Source organism: Capricornis sumatraensis, chromosome 14 (assembly GCF_032405125.1).
Source record: "Capricornis sumatraensis isolate serow.1 chromosome 14, serow.2, whole genome shotgun sequence".
NCBI lineage: Eukaryota > Metazoa > Chordata > Mammalia > Artiodactyla > Bovidae > Capricornis > Capricornis sumatraensis.
The window spans coordinates 59,328,465-59,348,765 of NC_091082.1; the positions used below are offsets into that span (position 1 = coordinate 59,328,465).

General features: G+C 56.4%; 2 protein-coding genes across 2 annotated transcripts in view; both read right to left on the minus strand.

Annotated features, from left to right (window-relative positions):
• Nucleotides 1-1,782: 1,782 nt before the first annotated feature.
• EFHD2 (EF-hand domain family member D2) lies at nucleotides 1,783-19,629 on the minus strand. Its single transcript, XM_068986016.1, has 4 exons — nucleotides 19,322-19,629; nucleotides 6,275-6,422; nucleotides 4,659-4,793; nucleotides 1,783-3,470 (listed from the first exon to the last, which is right to left on the minus strand). The coding sequence occupies exons 1-4, from the start codon at nucleotides 19,627-19,629 to the stop codon at nucleotides 3,339-3,341; spliced, it is 723 nt and encodes a 240-aa protein (XP_068842117.1). The 3' UTR covers nucleotides 1,783-3,338.
• A 123-nt stretch (nucleotides 19,630-19,752) lies between these two features.
• Nucleotides 19,753-20,301, minus strand: part of FHAD1 (forkhead associated phosphopeptide binding domain 1) — a 166,198-nt gene continuing 165,649 nt past the window's right edge. The window contains 2 exon segments of the mRNA XM_068985763.1: nucleotides 19,753-19,951; nucleotides 20,199-20,299. Of these exon segments, the coding sequence (XP_068841864.1) occupies nucleotides 19,753-19,951; nucleotides 20,199-20,299 (300 nt within the window).

Genomic DNA, 20,301 nt, shown 5'->3' on the forward strand with positions numbered 1-20,301 from the left:
TTAGGGGTGTGGGGAACGTTAGGAGAAGCGATGCCAAGGTTGGGAGTCAATGAGGACGCTGGTGAGAGCCTGAGAAACAGGGCAGGTGCCAGGATGGGGGCCCATTATTTTTAGTTGCTGGGACAGGACTCTCGGGTGGCAGCTGTTACATCCTGGGTGGGGCCCATTAAGCAGGCAGGCCTGGGGCTGGCAGCATTTCTCCTCAAAACCAAGTGAAAGTAGGGAGTTGGGGAGCTGAGTGAGGGATTCGGTGTTTGGTGCTGGGGGCTGGGACTTGGTGGTGGGGAGGCTTACTGAGAGGCCAGGACATGGTTGGGGATTGAGGAGCCATCTCCCTTCCCCACTCTTGGTCCCTTAATCCCTTCAGGACTTCTTATTCCTCTCCTGGCCCTGCCTAGGCTGGGAGAGGGGGTTCTCATGGTGGCTAGGCTAGGGCCCCTCCCAGCTGCATCTGATGGTGGAGGGCCTGGCGTGGGACCAGCGGCCCATGTGTCTCACATTCCATGGGCTCGAGGCCCATGTCCATCAGCGGGCCACCTGGGCCGGGGCTCTGGGGCTAGAATGCCCTTGCCTGTCTGTATCCTCTCAGCTCTGAGACCATTTTGCTAGGATGTCAGGGCTTCTGATATTCTTCCCTTGGGAAGGCAATTGAGGACAATGCTTCACCCAACATGCAGTGTTAATGGCATCTCGTGCCACAGGTGGCACGTGGGGTGGCCTTTCTCAGGAAATAGCACTTCAAGGGCAAGCCTTCTCCAAGCAGGAAGCCAGAGGCGTAGGGCATCAGGCTTCTGTAATACCACCTATGTCCACCTGGGGGCAGCGATGTACAGCATCAGCTCAAAATCCTGCCCGCCCCCCACCTGTCACCAGATTGTACCTGGGAAAGGGAACACCCTACCTCGAAACCAAAGGGAAGACCTTGAGCGCTTAGCCCACCCTCACGTTGACCAGATGGGGAGACTGAGACCCAGGGGGAGCCTAATCTGTTCAAAGTCCTCTTAGAGGGGGCACCCCAGCTTGTTCCTCATCACCCCACCATCCCAGTCTGTAATGGAGGAGGCTTGGAGTGTCTGAGTGTGAGGGAGTCTTGGCGGGGCTCCCGGGTGCATTAGTCCAGAATCCCTGTGGCCTTGGTGTCACTCCTGGTGCGTATCCTCAAGTGAACTTGGCAGGCAGGGTGGCTAAATGGGAAGGGACATGGGCTGTGGACTGAATGAGCTAGAGCCGCCCCATTTGCCTGGGTCTCTTGAAAACTTTCTGGGTCTGTTCTTATATGAGAAAGACCGCCCCACTCCCATGGGCTGACTGTGAGGATTAACTGAGTTGATACACTGACTTCTCTGGTGGTCTGGTGGCTAAGACTCCATGCATCCAGTGCAGGAGTCCTGGGTTTGATCCCTGGTCAGGGAAATAAATCCCACATGATGCAACTAAGCGCTTGCATGCCACAAGTAAAGATTCCGAGTGTGGCAACTAAGACCTAGCGCAACCAAATAAGTAGATCTTTTTAAAAAAGAGCTTAGACGAGTCCCTGGTGACAGCATGTGAGCATCAAACTCAACTTCTCCCCTTAGGAAGAAGTCCTGAGTCCCCTCTTCTCCCTGGCTTCTGCCATGGGAGCCACCTGAGCAAATGCTGCCCCCGGACCCAGGTGACCTCGCCCTGTCCACTCCTTTGCCAGCCCCTCTGTTCTCCCACCCCAAGAACCACACACACATAAGAATATAGAATTTTATCTTATTTAGTTAAAAAAAATAATCGTACCACCGAATGAAGAAGTAGCTTTTTTTTTTTTTGGTGAGATGGGAGGAGAGAAAAAAAAAGCAATAAGCCCAAAGAAAAAGAACTTTTTATATTCATCTGTATAAACATATCTGCTAAGGCAAACGCAATCCAGGGCCAAGGCTGCTGCACGGGGGTCAGTACCTCCTAATTCCTGCAGATTCTAAGGCCAAAAAAATAAAACCTCTGCAAGTCCAACAGGAGTTGTCTGGACTCTTGGGGCATCTTACTAAAATAAAGAATTATCGAGTTTAAAAAGCAGTGACGCTGTCATGACACGCACAGAAAGTTGCATAACTGTGGCCTCGGTGGCCATTCACTTGTTTGGACTGGGGGACGGGCACAGCTTCACGACACAGCAACGGACAGACACGCACACACACGGACACGCACACACGTGAGCGCGCACATGGGGAGCCGCGTAGGGCCTGGCTGGTGGCACAGGCTTGGCCACGGCCCATCTGGGGAGGGGCACGGGGCGGGGGGGCTGGGGTCCCCGTGCACCCTCAGGGGGTGAGTGTGACGGGACAGGTTCCCGTCGCTGGTGCCAAGGCGGTGAACGTCATTCGGGGAAGGATGGCGTGAAAGAGCCCAGCCAGGCCCCCTGCTCCCAACCACCTGGTCTGTGCAAACCACTTAAAGCACTTCTTGGACCCCTCCTGGAGAACAGAGGCGTGCTGGTTTCCTTCCCCATGAAGGGGCCAAGCTCTCCTCCCTGCCCCCTCTTCTCCCGGGACCCTCTGGCTGCTGTGGGCCGGTGTGGGGTGAGGGGGCGACCAGGGAGTGGTGTTTCTGCCCCCAGAGCCTTCCCGGCACATGAGCCATGGCATGGCCGGCAGAATGTGGGCCCGTGAGGTAGATTGGCAGAAATGCCCCCTCACCCTGCCTGGCTGGGGCCCAGAGGGCTGGGGTTTCCATGTCAGCTGGGGGGCAGGGGGGTGGGCAGGTGGGCCAGGGCCTTGGGTCCCTTGGCTAGGATAGAAGCGCCCCCCCTTGATTCCAGCAGAGAGAGGAGGCAGGGCTGCAGGAACAGGTGCTGGGGGTGGGGAGCCGGGTGCCACTGATCAGCTCTGTGGGGCTGTGATTCTTGCCATCTGTCGCTCACCCAGTCTAGGGAGGGGCCCCAGGGCCGTGGGGGCGGTGCAGCCTGCAGGTGAAGGGCAGCTGGCCTCTGGGGTGGGGACGAGGTGGACAGGGGGAGGCGCAGGGAGGAGAGGAGTGTGTGTGTGGAGGGCAGCCCCCCCAGCAGGGCGCGCCCTAGAGCTGGGAGCAGGCGCAGCTGGGGGAGGCAGTAGGCAGCCAGGAGGCGGAGGAGCAGGACTGGCTGGGCAGCTGGTGTCGCGGCCTCAGGAACAGCAGAGGGAGCGGGGAGAGGCCGGGCCGCTCTGGGAGACCCCCTTGACTGGCTTGTTCACAGACATCTGTAGCTTTTTAGCATGGTCCCTTTGGGCAGAGCCGAGGATCAAGCTGGGCCTCCGGTCTGCCCATCCTTGCCACCCTCACCGGCTGGACCGGGCGCCAGGGCTGGGGCCACATGGTGGGGTGCAGCCTCGCTACTTGAAGGTGGACTGCAGCTCCTTGAAGGCCGCTTTCCGCTGCTTCATCTCCTCCGCCTGCTTCTTCCTCTCCTCCTGCTCTGCCTTGATCTCCTCCTCGAAGCGGCTGGACACGTTCATGGCCTGGACCTGGGATGGGGTCGGGTGGGATTCAGGTGGTCAGGACTGGAGGAGGTCTCTCTGGGGTCTCTTCTAGTTCTGCTCTGCCCTCCATCCCACCCCAACCAATGCTCTGCCTCCCACCATCCAGAACCTCGACTCGGCACTTCAGTCACCTCTCTGAGCCTCAGTTCTTCCATTTAGAGCCTGGTAGTGATTTAGTCGCCAAGTCGCATCTGACTCGTGACTCCATAGGCTGTAGCCTGCCAGGCTTCTCTGTTCATGGCATTTCCCAGGCGAGAATACTGGAGTGGGTTGCCATTTTCTCCTCCAGGGAATCTTCCCCCTCCAGGGGTTGAACCTGGGTCTCCTGCACTGCAGGCAGACTCTTTATCAACTGAGCTACCAGGGAAGCCCATATTTAGAGCCTGGTGATTAATAACTGACCTCAAGGTACGTGGAAAGGATTACAAGAGATAAGATAAATTCAGTGGCTGTTGCAGAGTGTGGGTCCTGTAACTGGGAGCTTCTGATGCAGCTATTCTTATCCTGTTCCTGTCCTGGGAAGCCCAACTGAACCCGGAAACATCCCATCAATTCTAGAAGCCCAGAAGGAGGTGGGAGGAGGCCTTTAGAAGGAATGTTCTTAGCTAACATGAAGATGGGGAGAAGCAAGAACAGGCAGGAGCCTCAGGGCCCTGACAAGACAGGATCCAGGAACCATACATGTCCCCTCCACCTGAACCTGTGCCATGCCTGGAGTTGGCCTCTGGGGGCCATCACACTCCCTCCAGGCTGGGGCTGGCAGGGCTGGTGTCTCTGAGAGGCCCTGGGAACCAGTGCTGCGTTTCTGGGCCTGCTCTGCTGTCTCTTGGTCCCACCTTTTAAAGCCCAGTCCTTTGTGGGTAGTGGGTTTGTGTGCCAGGGCAGGGGCATCTCAAAGTGGTCCTTGTTCCCTCTTCAAGAATACACACCCCTCACCCAGCCCTGGGGAAGAGAACGGGGAAGCTGGAAAGGATCACAAGCTGGATGGGAGGGGACAGAAGCCAGGAATGACATGGGCCCTGATAGGCGTCAGTTCCCCACCTCTTGTCTGCGGCCTCAGCAGGGACAGGGAGGGGACATGCTGATCCTTCTGCTAACTCAGGGTCCTGGTGGATCCCAGCCACCCCCATCTTCAAGTGGGGTCAGGGCACCCCACAGCCCCCAGTTCCTTACCTTGGCCTCAAAGAAGCTCTTGGCCCCCTTGACACCCTCGGTGGACACGTCGATCTCAGAGAGGCGGGCCAGCACGTGCAGCCCGCTGTCCTCTTGCAGCTCCCCGGCTGCTGCCTTGCGGAAAATCAGGAGGAACTGCGGCAGGGAGAACAGAACACTGATGTCATCAGGGAGAGAGTGGGCGGGGCCAGAGCCTGCCCACCCCCGGGCCTGCTACAGGCCTCCCTGGGAAGAGAGGTGCTCGCGGGCCTGGGAGCCAGAGGCCTGGGTTCTCCACTCTCCATGCTCCGTGTTCCTGAACAGGCTGCTGGGTCCCTCCCTCTCTGGGCCTCAGTTGCCCATCTGTAAAATGGGAGGCTAGGTGACCTATCTCCTGTCCACCCCAGGACTGGGGCTCCTGCAGGCTGCTCTGTCCACGCTCAGCTCCCAGCAAAAGCCTCAACTTATCTCTTACCTTTGTCTCCACTGTTCTCCAAACCAGTCCACCTTAAATCCCATTTACTGAGCCCTGAAGGTACATGATTGTGCCCATTTTATAGAAAGAGTAAGCCTCAGCACCGGAAAGTCATGGAGGAAAAGGCTTCCAGGTCCTGAGTCCATACCATCATCGTGTGCTGCCTGCACCGTCCTCCCTGGGCCTCGGCTCCCCCAGGCGCCTGGGCCACCCTTCTCTTGCCTTGCCTCCTCTATGCTTCCAGCTAGCCCTCCAGGGCCCACCTGAGACCTGACTCTCCAGAGGCCACAGCTGGCATTTAACCCTGTGCTGCCCAGGGGGCCAGTGCCATTGCTATCTGGCTTGGAGCCTCGGTTTCCTCCTCCGGCAAACAGGTTCGCTCACGGCTCCCATCTCAGAGTGAGGCTGAGTGAGAGTTGGAGTGTAAAGTCACCTGGCCCAGCGCCTGCTCCGCTTGGACCTGCAGGCCGAGTCCCTGCTCCATCTGCCCCCTCTTCTCCTCAGTCACAGCATCCTATTGTTTCACTCTGTGCATCTCCCCCTCTGCATGCCAGGACCCCTGGAGCACAGGGTCTTTCTGGAGCCCACATGGGGTCAGGGACACAGGACTTCCCTGATAGTACAGTGGATGGGGAGTCTGCCTGCCAAAGCGGGGCACATGGGTTCGATCCCTGGTCCAGGCAGTGGGGCAAACAGCCTGTGGGCCACAACCACCGAGTATGCGCTCTAGAGCCCATGAGCCGCAGCCACTGGGTCTGTGAGCTGCAACTACCGAGGCTCGTGCACCTAGAGCCCATGCTCTGCATCAGGAGAAGCCACTGCAACGAAAAGCCTCAGCGCTGCAACCAGAGGGCAGCTCTCCGCAAGCAGAGGAAAGCTCACGCAGCAATGAAGACCCAATACAGACATAAATGAAAATCAGTCAATCAGTGAAATAAGTGCTCACTACATGAAGGAATGGATGGACCTTCTTCTCACTTAGGCATCTCAGAATCTCCCTGGGGACCCGTTCTACGATCTGCTGAAACCTCATTCAGCCAACAAACAGCCATTCAACAGTGGCTGTTCAAGGACAAGTAGCTCAGTGACAAAGCGGGGGTGAGTCTCTCCCCACCACCAAGCCCTCAACAGTGTTGCCCCCCACAGGGAGTAGGAAGCTTACCTCCCGGAAGCTGAGCTTGCTGTCAAAGTCCTCATCCACCTCCTTGATCATATTTTTCAGGCCCAGGTGGGTCTGGGGGGCTCCAAGTTTCTCCATCATGAGCTTTAGCTCCATCAGGTCAATGAAACCATCCCGGCCGGCATCGTACCTGTGGGTACAAAGAGAGGCCTTAGGACATCCTGACACTTCATACCTCACCAGCCAGAGTGGTGATAAGCCAGAGTGCAAGGAGCCTAGGAGCTCAAAAGTCACCTCCTAGCGAGGAACTCAGCCAAGGCTGATTTGTGGTCCAATGACTGCTTGGTTACCTCTGATGATGGGGAGCTTACCACATGGCCCAGCAGCCTCCTACATGTTGAACAGTGCCAACTTTTGGCCAAACCTGCTACATAGGAAAGCTGAAAACCACAGCCCCTACCTACTGAATGAGATATGACAAGCACGTAGGAAGAATTCACAATATCATATGGGGTATGGACTGGGAGGGTGGGCCCTGATGTAAGAACTCACTGACCATCCTTAGGCACCTCCACAGGCCCTCGAGGGACATCTTGGCTCCATATCTCCCCCTTTCCCTGTCCTCACCCAGGAGGGAGGCAGAAGGAACCACATGTCTAAGGGTAGGGGCCAGGGCTCACAGGAGGGAGGGGACACTTTGAGTTTTCTGGAATGTGGCCTGGGGTGTGTTCAGGGAACAACTTGCACAGGGGGCCTGCAGGGGGGTACAGTGGTGGCTGGAAAGGCCTGGAACAATGATTAGGTGATGACTGTGTCTCTGCCCTGCACATTCCGGGTCTCTTTTTCCTACCACTCATGGCCTGGCAGAGAGACAGACAGGGTGAGGGGCAGAGTCTAAACAGCTTGCTTGACCGGCTTCCTTGTGGTAAGAGCTTGGGTCAGAGCTGCCCTCCGGCCCGTCCCCTGGCAGGGGAGGTGCTTGCTGCTGGTGCTGGGAGCACACAGCCTGGCGGATGTGGGCGCTGTTCCCACAGCCCAGCCAGGCCCTCTTATCGTCAGTCAAGCAACTGCCCTGATTGCCTCCTGGTGGGTGGGGGAGTGTTGGCCAAGTGGGCCTCCTGAGCCTAAAGACCCTTGTGCAGTCCTCAAGGCCTCACGATGGCTGAGTGACAGTGCTGCTGACGGTAATATGACACAGAGGGGCTGAGCTCCAGAAACTTTCTGCAGACTTGGAGTTCCTACATGAACACTCATCTCATTTCTGTCCCCTCTTCAAGGGCTCCCCAATTCCCTCCCCCCCAGGTATACTTCACACAACTATGGACATCTGATAGCAACCAGCTTTTGAAATCTTATCTTTGTGCTGGGAAATTTACCTACTTCATTTTACTTAATCCCTTTCATTTAAAACGAAGGCTCAGAGAGGTGAAGTGAGCTGCCCAAGGTCACATAGCAGTAGAGGAAGGAGCTGGGCTTCTATCCCACGTCTGGAGGGCTCACAGACTTGCCCACTTGCTGGGCCCAGCTCCCCTCCACACGTCCTGGGGCTGCCAGCAGAACAGAGGAGCACTGAGTGGAGCATTTGTGCGAGGGGTATAAATAGTTCACGAGCAAGTGAGTCAGTGGTTGGAAGTGACGCAGCACAGGGAAGACAGGTCTCTGGGAGCCCTGCAGGAAACACAGGGTCCTGAGGCCTCTTCCACGACCATGGGGAGGGGCGGCTGGAGTTCGGGCAGTGGCCACAGCCAAGCTGGGAGCAGATAACAGAGAGGATGCAGGGGAGGACTGTGGGACTTGAGAAGGTCAGGAAGACCGACGATCCTGTGGTCCAGACTCCACTTAGAGCTGGAGGGACCCTGTGGGGGGCACAGTGGAGCCCCTCATCTTCCATCTTCGGTCTGTATGCCAGCTGGTAACAGGCGGGGTGGCTGCTCCTTGAGCCTTGGTGACCTGTACTGGAGCGGCCCACGAGGGGAGCAGCCAATGACAGAGGAGCCAGTCTTTCCAGGATCAGTCATACGGATGCCCCTCCTCAGTGTCCCTGAGGAAAACAAAGGCCTGGCCTCTTTCTGAACTTGGGCTCCAGTGACGTTCGGCGATGACATGTCAGGGCTGGAGCAGACGGCCTGGGTTCTAGGAGACTGTGCCAGTGAGCCTCCTGCAGAGGCCAAGAACCCCTGGTATGATGGTGACCCTTTCGTAGGGTCACTGTGGGGACTGAAGGGGCTCATACGTGACAAGCACTTAGCACAGCTCTGGCTCCAGAAACAGCAGCTACCAGCACTATCCTGAGACTTGGTTACTTTTATGAAGCTCCTACTATGTGCCAGGCAGTTTCTCTCCACAACCTCTATGCTCAGCAATCCTGGGAGGTCAGTTATGGCCCCACGGGACTGATTAGAGAACAGGGACTATAAAGGTCTGGGCACTCGCCAGGGGTCAAGCCCCCCATCCCTGTGCTTCCCACACTTGACTCCACTGCTCCACTAGCCTCTCCTGAGTCTCAGCTTTATTTATTGCTCAAGGGTTTCTCCTGCAGCCAGGGGTGGCTCAGTTTCAGAGGAAGTGCAGATAAAGTGTCCACACTTGGACAGAAATGAGGGCTCTGGATCTCGGTCTCTGGCAGCATCCAGGCCTGTCTGGGCTGCAGCTCAAACCGCGCCTGAACCGCTGTCTGCGTCAATCAAGCATCAATCAATTACCGGGTCTGGGCTCCTGCCCCCAGGGGGACAGTGCTGGCCACAGTGCCGGAGGATCAGCCACCAAGAGGAGATGACAGAGAGTAGGGAGAAGCAGGTGCTGGGGTGGGAGGTGGGGCCCCAGAGGTGGCAACACTGGAAACACCTCCCCTCCCCGGGGGGTGCGGACATCCACTGCGTGCCCTGGGCTCTGATGTGGGCGGGCTCTGGGTCATTGGATCAGTTAGATTCTTCCTAGGTAAACCCTGGAGGTTTGTGCTCACAGCATCTCTGCTGAGACTGACCCGAGTCCAAACCCCAGCTCTGCCATCTGCGGGCTAGGTGACCTTGTTCAAGTCACATGACCCCAGGCGCCTCAATTTCCCCATTTACACCATGGAGATCAGACCCATCTCAGGCTCAAGGCAAGGGTTAAGAGAGGATCCATAAAGATTCTGAGCACAGAGGCTGGCCCACAATAAGTACTTAATTAATACACACTAATTACAGTACCACTGCTGAATTATTACTATTGTTAACATCTATAGTTAAGATTTGAGAGTAAAGGAGACTATGGATATATAAAACAGGCTTTCCAGGTGTTGCAGTTAGTAAGGAACTTGTCTGCCAATGCAAGAGACGTGGGTTCAATCCCTGGGTTGGGAAAGTCCCCTAGAATAGGAAGTGGCAACCCACTCCAGTATTCTTATCTGGAAAATCCCATGGACAGAAGAGCCTGCCAGGCTACTGTCCATGGTGTCACAAAGAGTTGGACATGACTAAGCTCATACTGAAGCTGAAGGTCCAATACTTTGGCCACCTGATTGAAGAGTCGATTCATTAGAAAAGACCCTGACGCTGGGAAAGATTGAAGGTAGGAGGAGAAGGGGACAACAGAGGACGAGATGGTTGGATGGCATCACCAACTCAATGGACATGAGTTTGAGCAAGCTCTGGGAGATGGTAAAGGACAGGGAAGCCTGGCGTGCTGCAGTCCATGGGGTCGCAAAGAATCGAACACGACTGAGTGACTGAGCAACAACAAAGCCCGCACACATACGCACACACGGATATAAAACACCTAGTACATAATATGTGCCTAAAACCTGCTAATTTGATTATAACAGCTCTATTGAGAACTTTTAATGTGCCAGATACTAGTTAAGTACTTTGTACATATAAAAGTAGTGATAATAATAGTGGTAAAAATTACTATTTCTCCCCCAGTCCTGATTGTGTATGGCTGGGAGGAAATGCTTGCTGTAGACTGGCCTGGAGCTAGGGGGTGGACAAGATGAATGAGGGGTCCCACGAGCATCTCCCCTGAAGGTCCAACTACTTCCATCCCCAACCCCCATTAGGCTGGATTCAGAGACCCTGCCACTTGGGGAGGTGGAGAGATATAATCTTTTGCTCTCTCACTGGGCAGAGAGAGAGAGAAGCCCCAGTCCTAGGTTACCCTCCAGTTCCTCCTCAGACAGAGAGGGAAGTGAGAAAGGGGGAGACGGTCACTGTGCCACCAGCAGGAGGATGCCTGGCAACCCAGGAGAGAATGGTGTTAGTCGGATGCTAGGGAACAGGCATACCCCTGGCTGGGGAGACCCTCTCTTCCAACAGCCCTTTCCCTAAGCTGGAGCTGAGGCTACAGGTAGCTCAGAGGATCCAGGCAAAGACTCTGTACACAAGATCCGTCTGGATGCCTGGTCTACCCGCTTCATGTCATGTAGGGGAATTGGGGCCCAGCGTGGGTAGCAAGCAGCCCAGAGTCACACAGCTAGAGGTCAGCAAGATTCCAAAAGCTGTAAACTTTCCTCCCTCTCTACCTGCTTGCTTCCCTCTTCTTCGTGGTCCCATGAGAGGTCCTGAATTCTCAAGCCTGCAGGGACTTGAGACCTTGGGACCTGCCTGGGAGGACTGACAACAAAGCTCCTGGGCTGGGAGCTCAGCACTCTCCTCCAGCACTGGAGGGAGGCTGCTGCACCTGGCACTGTGCCCACATTCCTACCTCCCTCCCCCTGAACAGTTCTCCACAGGGAGGGCTCAGCTGCCGCAGCCCCGGATGCTGGTGACAAAATCCCCTCCCATCTGTCCTTGAAAGTGGAGCAGCGGCCACCACCCGGGCAGACTTTGCCCCTTTGGGCTGCAGGGCCCTCTTGGCGATTGCTCCTCCCCCGCTGGTTCTGATAACCTGGAGTTATGGGGCTGAGCAGCGGCCGGCTCTGATAGTGTGCAGGGCCTGCCCCTATTTCATAACAATATTATCATTAGTGGCTCCTCTTGGCTGAGCACGTACTACGTGGCAGGCACTACCCCAAGTGCTTTGTGTCAGATCCTCTCAAGAACTCGGTGCTGCTGCTGCTGCTAAGTCACTTCAGTCGTGTCCGACTGTGTGACCCCATAGACACCGTCCCTGGGATTCTCCAGGCAAGAACACTGGAGTGGGTTGCCATTTCCTTCTCCAAAGAGCTTGGTGAAGCAGGCATAAACATCCCCATACAGCAGACGAGCAGACTGAGGCTCAGGGAGGAAGTGACTTGGCCAAGATCATAGCTAACAAGGACATACCTGACTATCAGAACCCTGGCCTGAGGAAAAACATGTGCTTTTAACTACTATGCTGTGTTCTGATGCCTATAGACCCTGTAACAAAAACTTAGGCTGGGAGGGATACTGGAGGCCACCCCACTGAGCATTCATGAGGGTCAGATCCCCTATTGCAGCTTTCCTGCTTGAATAGCTCTGAGGATAGGAAGCTCACTGCTTCACTAAAACAGCCCATTTTGGCTTTGTAACTCTCTATTAGAAAGTTGCTCTTTCTAATATGACCCTCCCCATTGGCCAGCTGTGCTGTACAGTCTGATGGCAGAGTGAAGAACCATCAGTCACTGCACAGGGGGAGAGGGCAATGGCTTGGGAGCATAGGGGACCCCAATTCTCTCCCTTTTGGTTCCCATCCCTTCCCAGGCCTTTGCTGGTGGTCTCTCTGCCCATGGGGATTGCCAGGAGGACAGATAGAGTGGTGTTTATGGACCACTGAGCCCCCAGGCCCACCTGACTTTGGCCCCAGTATCCACAGACCTGGTCTTCTCCCATCCTGTCTGGGGAGGCCTCAGTGGCTCCTAGGCCTCTACTCTTTGTCCTGAAATGGGAAGGTAGGAAAGTTCTAGACACCAGGTAAATTCTGGCCTTGCTACTTGTTACAGCTGGGTTGGCCCGGCCCGCCTCCTGGAACAGGCAGACACCCACAGGCTTGGTGATGACAGTTCGGTAGTGCCCATCCGTTCCTACACTCCCCCACCCCCAGACTGCCTGACTCGGGTGGGGAAAGCCCAGTCACTCACCACTTCCTCCAGCCCTATCTTTAGAGTCTGACACTCGATCTGTTGCCCTGTGTCAGCGAAGCAGAGGGTGTGTGAGTGTGTATGGGTGAATGTGTGGCCAGGGTGGGGCTGATGCTTCCCCTATGGCTTCCCAGGGAGTCCAAGGATCAAGTGGGTGCCCCCCCTGACTGATGGCAACCTGCTGGGGGCTGTCAGGGCTCAGGACACCCTAAACTTGGGTTTAAGCATCTCTCACTGAGCCCCACCCTGGGAGGACAGCTCCCTCCACTGGTAGCAATAGCCGTGGGTCTCCCCGCAGCCTTCTCTTAATAATAATTATTATTATAACAGTGATTGCAAAGGACATATACCAAATGTCTAATATAACCCAGTGTTTATTACTTAACTTAATCTTCCCTCTTGTTATTGCCTCACTCCTTAGACTCAGGAACAGGGCAGGGAGATGGTTATGGAGTGGCCCAGTGCTTCTTAAACCTTAAAGTGCATACCTGGTCAGTCTTACTAAAATGCAGACTCTGATCCAGTAGGCCTGGGGTGGAGCCTGAGCATCTGGATTTCTAACAAGCTGATGAGGATATGCTCCTAATAGGGTCCCATGGGAGCAAAGGACTTGGAGTAGGATCAAGTTCAAATCCTGTCTCTGCTCCTCAGTCATAGAAACCTGAGACTCAGTCTTCTTATCTGTGAAATGGGTGATGACCATCTTACAGGACGTTGAGAAAGAATTAAACAAGAGGTAAAGTTCCTGGAATGGAGCAGCCCCAGAGGTCCTCTCTCTCCACACAGCTCAGGAGTCCCCAGGCCTGGCTCTGTCTGGTTGCACCTTTCTGGCCTAGAACCCTCACTTCTCTAGAGTCCTAAAAAAGCGAAAATCAGCCAAGGAGAAGACTGCTGGGCAGACAGAGGGACCTCAGTTGCTGGAGGGCATGGGGTTGGCTTTGCAAGGCCTGGTCTCCTAGAGCTGAAGCTAGGCCCTGAACCCAGAGGCACAGACAGAAGGCAGGAAGGCACAAACCAAAAGGGAACCGAAAGTCCCAGGGGGTTGGGAGAGGAGAGGTGACTCAGAATCAGAAGGGAAGTAGGAGAGCAGAGGACAGGCCCGAGGCCAGAAAATCCTCCCTCCCCAGAAAGCCAGGCTCCCGGCTGCTGTAGGTGCAGGACCCAACCTCTGAACCCCCAGAGGGTTCCCCCTCTCTGTCCCCCAGACACAAACACCACCCTCACTTGGCCTTGGGAGCTCCCTGTAGGCAGACCTGGTTCTAATCCTGCCCTGGCCACTTATTATAACCTTGGGCCTTGCTTTCCTCATCTGGGAAATGGGGAGAATGACAGCACCCACCTCACTGGGCTGGTCTGAGGATTCAATTCAGTTCCTGAAATAATACACTGGGCTCCATGGGCCTGGTGGCTCCATTTAACAAGGAGAGGGCGTGGAGGCAGGGGGCTGGCTATGGAGGGCTGACATCATGGCATCCTTCAAGAGAACTTTCAGTACTCCTCGTAGAAATAAAGAAACAGAACCTGACGTTCCCAGCCCTGGGGGTCCATCCTCTCTCACTCCTAAAGACCCCTCTACGCCATTGCTCTTCATGAGACTATAAGCTTCTTGAACAGAAATTTTATTTTTCTCTTAATTCTCTGGAACTTGCATACAGAAACTTAACAAAAGATGATCAAAGGAGTGAACCCTACATTTTTCAAAAATGTCACCTATGTTTTTAATAGCCCACCAGCCAGACATGATGGTGGACTCTTTACAAAGGCTCAGGAGTTTTTTTTTTTTTTTTTTGCCACACTATGCAGCTTCCAGATCTTGGTTCCTGGGCCAGAGACTGAACCCAGGCCCTTGGCAGTGAAAGTGTAGAGTCCTAACCACTGGACCACCAGGGAGTTCCCCAGGACTTTCTCAACTTAATCCTCAGGACTTTCCCAGGCAGGTTCTTTAGCCCCAGGGGAAATAGACTCTGAGCACCCACCCACTGGGCAATGGCATGTGGGAGCCAACTAGAGTCCTAGTTTTGTGTCATCCCCGGGCTGCTGGGTGCTCTTCCCTTTTTTCTGCCACCTGCCTTCCACGTAATTAAGTGATAATGAATTCGATTCCCCATTTTTGTTATTTCCCAAAGCCATATGTAGCTGTCAATCAAAGCTTCTGTTCCGCAGGAGGGAAAGAAGGTTCTCATGCTGAGGCCCGTCACTTGGGCCCAAAGCAAGAGGGCTGTTGCCAGCCTGGTAGGCTGGGCAGCTCTGTGGGGGGTAAGTGGAGGCAGCCAGTGGCTTTTTGGAGCCATCTCTGCTCCAGCCACCACTGCCAGGGCTGGGACGGTAGTGACAGGAACTTGGTGAGGACTTATTCTATACCAAGACCAGGGTTAAACACTTCATAACAACCCTGGGAGGTGGGGGCTATTGTTCTCCCTGTTCTAGGGTGAGAAAGTGAGGCTCAGAAGGGTTTCTGTGTCTTGCCCTAGGGCTCACAGCTGGGATTCCAACCCAGCCTAAGTAAGTAAGTGAAGTCACTCAGTCTTTGCGACTCTTTGTGACCCCATGGACTGTAGCCTACCAGGCTCCTCTATCCATGGGATTTTCCAGGCAAGAGTACTGGAGTGGGTTGCCATTTCCTTCTCCAGGGGATCTTCCTGACTCAGGGATTGAACCCGGGTCTCCCGCATTGCAGGCAGACGCTTTACCCTCTGAGCCAGGGTAGCACACTCCAAAGGCCCAGCCATTAACCACTGCACCAGACGGTCTCCCAGAAAGGACAAGGGGGCTGTGCTGGGGGACACGGGGGTGGTGCTGTGAGCTGCAAAAGCCTGAGGAGACACCAGGGAGGTGGAGCAGATGGAGGGGAGGGAAGGGTGGGAAGAAGAGAGGGGCACTGGCTGTTCTGACGCAAGGGGTCATGAGATGAAGTGGCTAGGGACGAGGCTGGGCCAGGCAGGGAACTAGGGCATCTTCCTCAGATTCCACAGCAGGTTCAGAATTACATGGCTGCCTGCCTCTCTGGTAGGTCTCAGCTTACAAAACCCCACAGAGCCCCAGGCAACAGCCCCAGGCTGTTGCCAGCCCAGAGGTGGCTGCCTTGAGGCCCTCTGGGGCCACACCCTGCCCCTTGCCTGGAGGTCTCCAGAATTAGTCACTCAGTCTGACTCTTTGCTACCCTAGACCCTGTGGACTGTAGCCCGTCAGGCTCCTGTGTCCATGGAATTCTCCAGGCAAGAATACTGGAGTGCGTTGCCCTTTCCTTCTCCAGGGAGGCCTTCTTTCCGACCCAGGCAGGACCCCTAAATGAATGAGCAGACAGAGGAGGGGAGAGGGTGGAGTTAGAGGTGATGGGAGGAGCCTGAGGGAGCAAGGGGAGGAAGGACTGAGAGTCAGGTGCCTCCAGGTGCCTGGCACTGTGCCAGAGCTCTGTGTGCATCACCTGCCTGCAGCCCCTCCCTGAGAAGCAGGGACCACTGTCCCCATTGCATAGATAAGGATGCTCCGGTTCAGTCATTGAATATCTCCGCATGAAAGTCACTACGCCTTCCTGGGCCTCAGTTTTCTCTTCTGTAAAATGGGGAGAAGGGTTGATGACAATCCCTCAAGGTCTCTCCCAGATGGAAACTACCAGGAGTGTAAGGTCAGTGATAGTAGAGAGCCTGTCCATCTTCCCTCTGCCCGCTTTCTTCTCCCTCCATCTCCACCCTGAGGAAGAATCTGCTAATGACCACTGAATGGACGAATCAGAAGACCCCAGAAGGCAGTTCTGTCATCCAGACAGCTCAGGATTGCTCAGACACAAGGAGGTCACTGCTGAATCATCTTTGAGAATCATCTGTCATTGTGCTCCTTTTACAGATGGGAAGACTGAGGCCAGGGCAAGGGCGGGCATACTAGGTAATTCAATAGCAAAGCCCCGCTTCCTATCTCCTGACCTCCAAGGCAAGTCCAGCTCCCAGTTCCCTCTGCCTTCTCCTGTCTCTTGCACTCTGATCTGGGGGACGGTTTCCCAGGAGGCCTGGGCTCCCCTCCCCTCTGCCATGGGGGCTGCAGATCAGGGTGGAAGTCTCTCTGCAAAGCCCTGGCTGTGATCCTCCAGCCCTGCTTGGACCCAGGAGGCTGCAGCCCCTCTTGGATGGCAGAAGCAGAACGGGGGTTTTGTCTTCCATGAGAGCCTGTCTGTTGGCTGTTCACAGCCGGGATTCGGCTGGGCTGGGCTCGGCTGGCACAGTGAAGCCTTGTTTCCTTGAATACAAAATCTGCCGCCTTCCCTCCTCCTCGCCAGGGCCCCCCGGCGGGCAGCACTTCCTTCCCTAGAAGTCCAGCTCCCTGGCCCCTTCCTGCCCCCCTACCACATCCCTGCCAAGCAGCACCCCATCAAGCAGCAGTGGTGCCAAGAGGGGGCTCCAGGGGTTCAGCTCCACTCAATTTTCACCAAAGTATCCCTCGTCAAACTCATACAAAAAACAGCCTCCATAAAAATGTGAGGTTGTTCTGCAAATGCAGGTTCACGATCACTCCCTAAGCCACGTGCTCCTTCTAACCAAGCTGCAGCTTCCCATTTAGTGACAGTGTTAGTCGCTCTGTCATGTCCGACTCTTTGTGACCCCACTGACTGTAGCCCACCAGGCTCCTCTGTTTATGGGATTCTCCAGGCAAGAATATTGGAGTGGGTTGCCGGGCTCTTCTCAAGGGGATCTTCCCAAGGATCAAACCCAAGTCTCCTGCATTGCAGGCAGATTCTTTACTGTCTGAGCCACCAGGGAAGCAATCCCAAGTCCCTGCTCATTTGGCGTGTCTGGGTTCTCCAAACTGTTCCTTCTTTTTATTTTTCGTGGGGGTAGAAGGGATGTCATGGAAGCCCAAGAGAAGGAGGTGGTGGGTCCATGTGGGGGAAAATCAGCCATGAATATGGAAGGGGGTGCTGGGTGATCGTCCCCTTGTGGAGGCAGACATCTGTGATGGGAAACCCAGGAGGGAAGAACATGAGTTCTGGAGTCACAGACCTGGGTTTAGAGCCCGACTCCATCATTTTCTAGCTGTGTGTTCTTGGCAAGTTACTTCACTTCTCTGCGCCCAGACGGCCCAACTGCGCCACAGTGGTGATGACAGTTCTATGTCACGGGGTGCTGGGAGGAATGGAGGAGCGCCTTAGTCCTTGGGCACTGTGAATACAGGGATCAAGCAGCTGAATAATCTCTCCTATACTTCCCTGTGGCAGGTGGGAGGGGGGCAGCAAAGTCTACAAGGAAGTTGCCCTCTATTAGGTCTGGAATCCTGGAACTCCTACACTTCTGATAAGGCCAGTTTTGATTAGGAAAAAACTTGAGAAGAACTCCTAAACCAAGACCCTGGAGGCAAAGGAGCAGGCTCCTCAGGGACCAGGGGTGTCCGTGCAGAGGCCTGGGGTGGGGTTAAGGACTCAGTTCTGCTCCAGGCTGACCCTCGGAAAAAATTATGGGGTTCCCAGCCACCCAGGTCTGAGAACCAAAAAACCTCTTCCCTACAATAAGGGTCAAATGCAGAAGCAGCAGCCACAGCAAGCAGTGAGAAGTGGGAAAGAGCCTTTCTCAAGCTGGGGGGTTGCAAAACACCCTGGGCTTCCTGCTTGCCGCTGGGTCACACTGCCCCAGCCTGCCCCCACCTCCTGCCCCAGCCAAGGTGGCTGCCTGACTTCCTCACCTAAGACTTGACCTCAGGACTAGTCTACCTAGACCTATTCCAGATCACACCCCCGGGGCTGTTTTGCCCGCCAGGGGCAGGGGCAATTGGCTACAGGAGGTGGGTGGGGAAGAGTTTCAAAGGGAGGGGGGTTGAGCACCTTCACGGCCCCCACCCCCACCAGCCCCCACACTGCTGGGGGGCAGTGCATCTGACTATCTCAGTCCCAAGAGGGTGAACCCATGGGTGGACCCGAAGGGCATCAGGAAGTTTTTCTCTCCAGTCACTAAAGAGATTTAAAGTTTTTTTGTTGGGGGAAGGGTAAGTCCATAGGCCTGAAAGTACCTGTCCAACCTGCTGAGGCCATGGGGTGCGGAAAAAGGGATGGAGGAAGGGCTGACGTGAGAGCCACCAGCCAAGACAGATAGGAGGTGACCCTCTGCGGGGAGGGCAGGGGTCACTCAGAGGGGGAAGAGGGGAAAGGAGAGATGGGGCCTTCTGACAGAAAGCAGGGGGCCAGTGACTGCAAAGCTTCGGGGCGTAGTGAGTGGTGAAGGCAAGGGGAAGGGGGTCGCCGTCTGGAGAGGGAGGAGGGGGACTGTCCTGACCGGACTATTGGTGGTGGGGTTTGTACAGACCTGCGGAGTAGAGGGCAGGGAGGAAGCGGTCCCTCCCTAGGGAGATCACCTGAGGGTCAAGGGTTGGGGTCCTGGCTAAAGGAGTGGATGGGGGTAGAGTTGAGAGGGACTGAAGGGTCTCTGACACAGTTTGCTGGTAGATGCTGAATAAGTGCAGGGAAAGTGGGGGAGGGGTCTCGGCCCAGAACCCACGTTGAGGGGGATGTGAGATAAGCGGAAGAAATGAAAAAACCCCAGCCAGGGAAAGGAACGGTCACCTTCGTTGAGGCGCTAGAGGGTGGGGTGGGTGTCTCTGACCCGCGTTTGGGGTGGGGGTTGGTTGGGGATTCAAGTAGCTGAGGAGGAGGAGGAGGAGGAGGCCGAGGCCACGGGGCCCCCAGTCTCGTGGTGCGCGGGTGTGGAGAAGCATCACTAACAAGACAGGGGTCCTAGGCCAGAGATCCGAGCTCTCCAGACCCACGCACATGGTAGCAGTGGGGGCTCGCGCTTCTCTAGAAGGAGCCGCGGGGTCCCCCACTCCGTATGCGGGCGGGTAGGGTACCGGGGGCAGTGTCACCGTGAGAAGGGGTCGCGTGCCAGGGGCCGCGGGTCCCCAGACCCATAAGCGTGGTGGGGAGGAGGTCCCGAAGCCTCGTGACTATCTGGAAGGGATCTGGGGTCCTCGCCCCTGATGTGTCAGGGATCGGGGAGCTCGGCTGGCCGCATGGGTCCCGGGACCGCGCGAGGTCTCAGGAGCCGAGGCCGGCTCGCGGGGTGGGTGGGGAACAGGGTCGAGCGGGCACTCACTCCTTGAACATCTTCTCCATGTCCTTGATCTGCTTCCTGGAGAACTCCTTGAACTCAGTGTAGGGGTTGAAGACGCGGCGGCTGGGTGACTGGGGCTCGCCGATGCCCTGGTTGAGGTCGGCGCGCCGCAGCAGCTTGGCGCTCAGCTCTTCGTCCGCGCTGCCCAGCGCCTCGGCCGTCTCGTCGGGCGCTCCAGCTGCCGCCGCCGCCGCCGCCCCGTTCAGCCCGGACTCCGGGGCCTCGCCGCCGCCCTCGCCCTCCATCTGCAGCCGCCGGCTCAGCTTGCTGGCCAGCTCGTCCGTGGCCATGGTGGCCCGCGCGGCGCTCGCCTCGGCCCGGCGTCTGCTCGTCGCGCGCCCGCACCGCCTCTGGCCGCGCTCTTCCTCTTCCTGACACTCCCCACCGCCAGGCACCGCCCCCGAAGGTGGGACTTACGCCCCTCGCGGGGCCCGCCCGCTCCCGCCCCTGATCTCGGCCCAGCGCAGCCCGCGCCTGCTCCGGCTCGGTAGCAGCGGCTCAAGAGTGTCGGGAGCGCCGGGCCCGCCACCATACCGCCCCCCGCCTCCGGCCCCATCAGGTTGGGGGACGCCGTGGAAACCCATCCCCCGCTCTCCGTCCTCACTGTGCCAACTGAGGGGGAGAGGTCAGGCCATCGAGGCGGGAAGGAAGTGGGGGGTCCTTTCCTGCAGTTTGGGCGTGGGTCTGGGACTCAGGGGGGCGCCGCCGCCAACCCCTTCTCTGGAATCCCCACGCCGTGAGGTCGTAATCTCGGGTCGGCGTGACACCCTGTCGGTTGCCATGGAGACCACTCGATGTTACACACTGGCACTCTCCATGAGGGTTGCGGGGCTAATGAAGAAGGTGGAGTGCAGGATACCCTATGTAGATGTACCCGCAGGTGGAGCCGCCGCATCTTTTGGAAGGGGAAGGGCCAGCAGCTGCGAGGGAGATGGCGCTGGGCCTCAGTCTTGAGAGGTCCT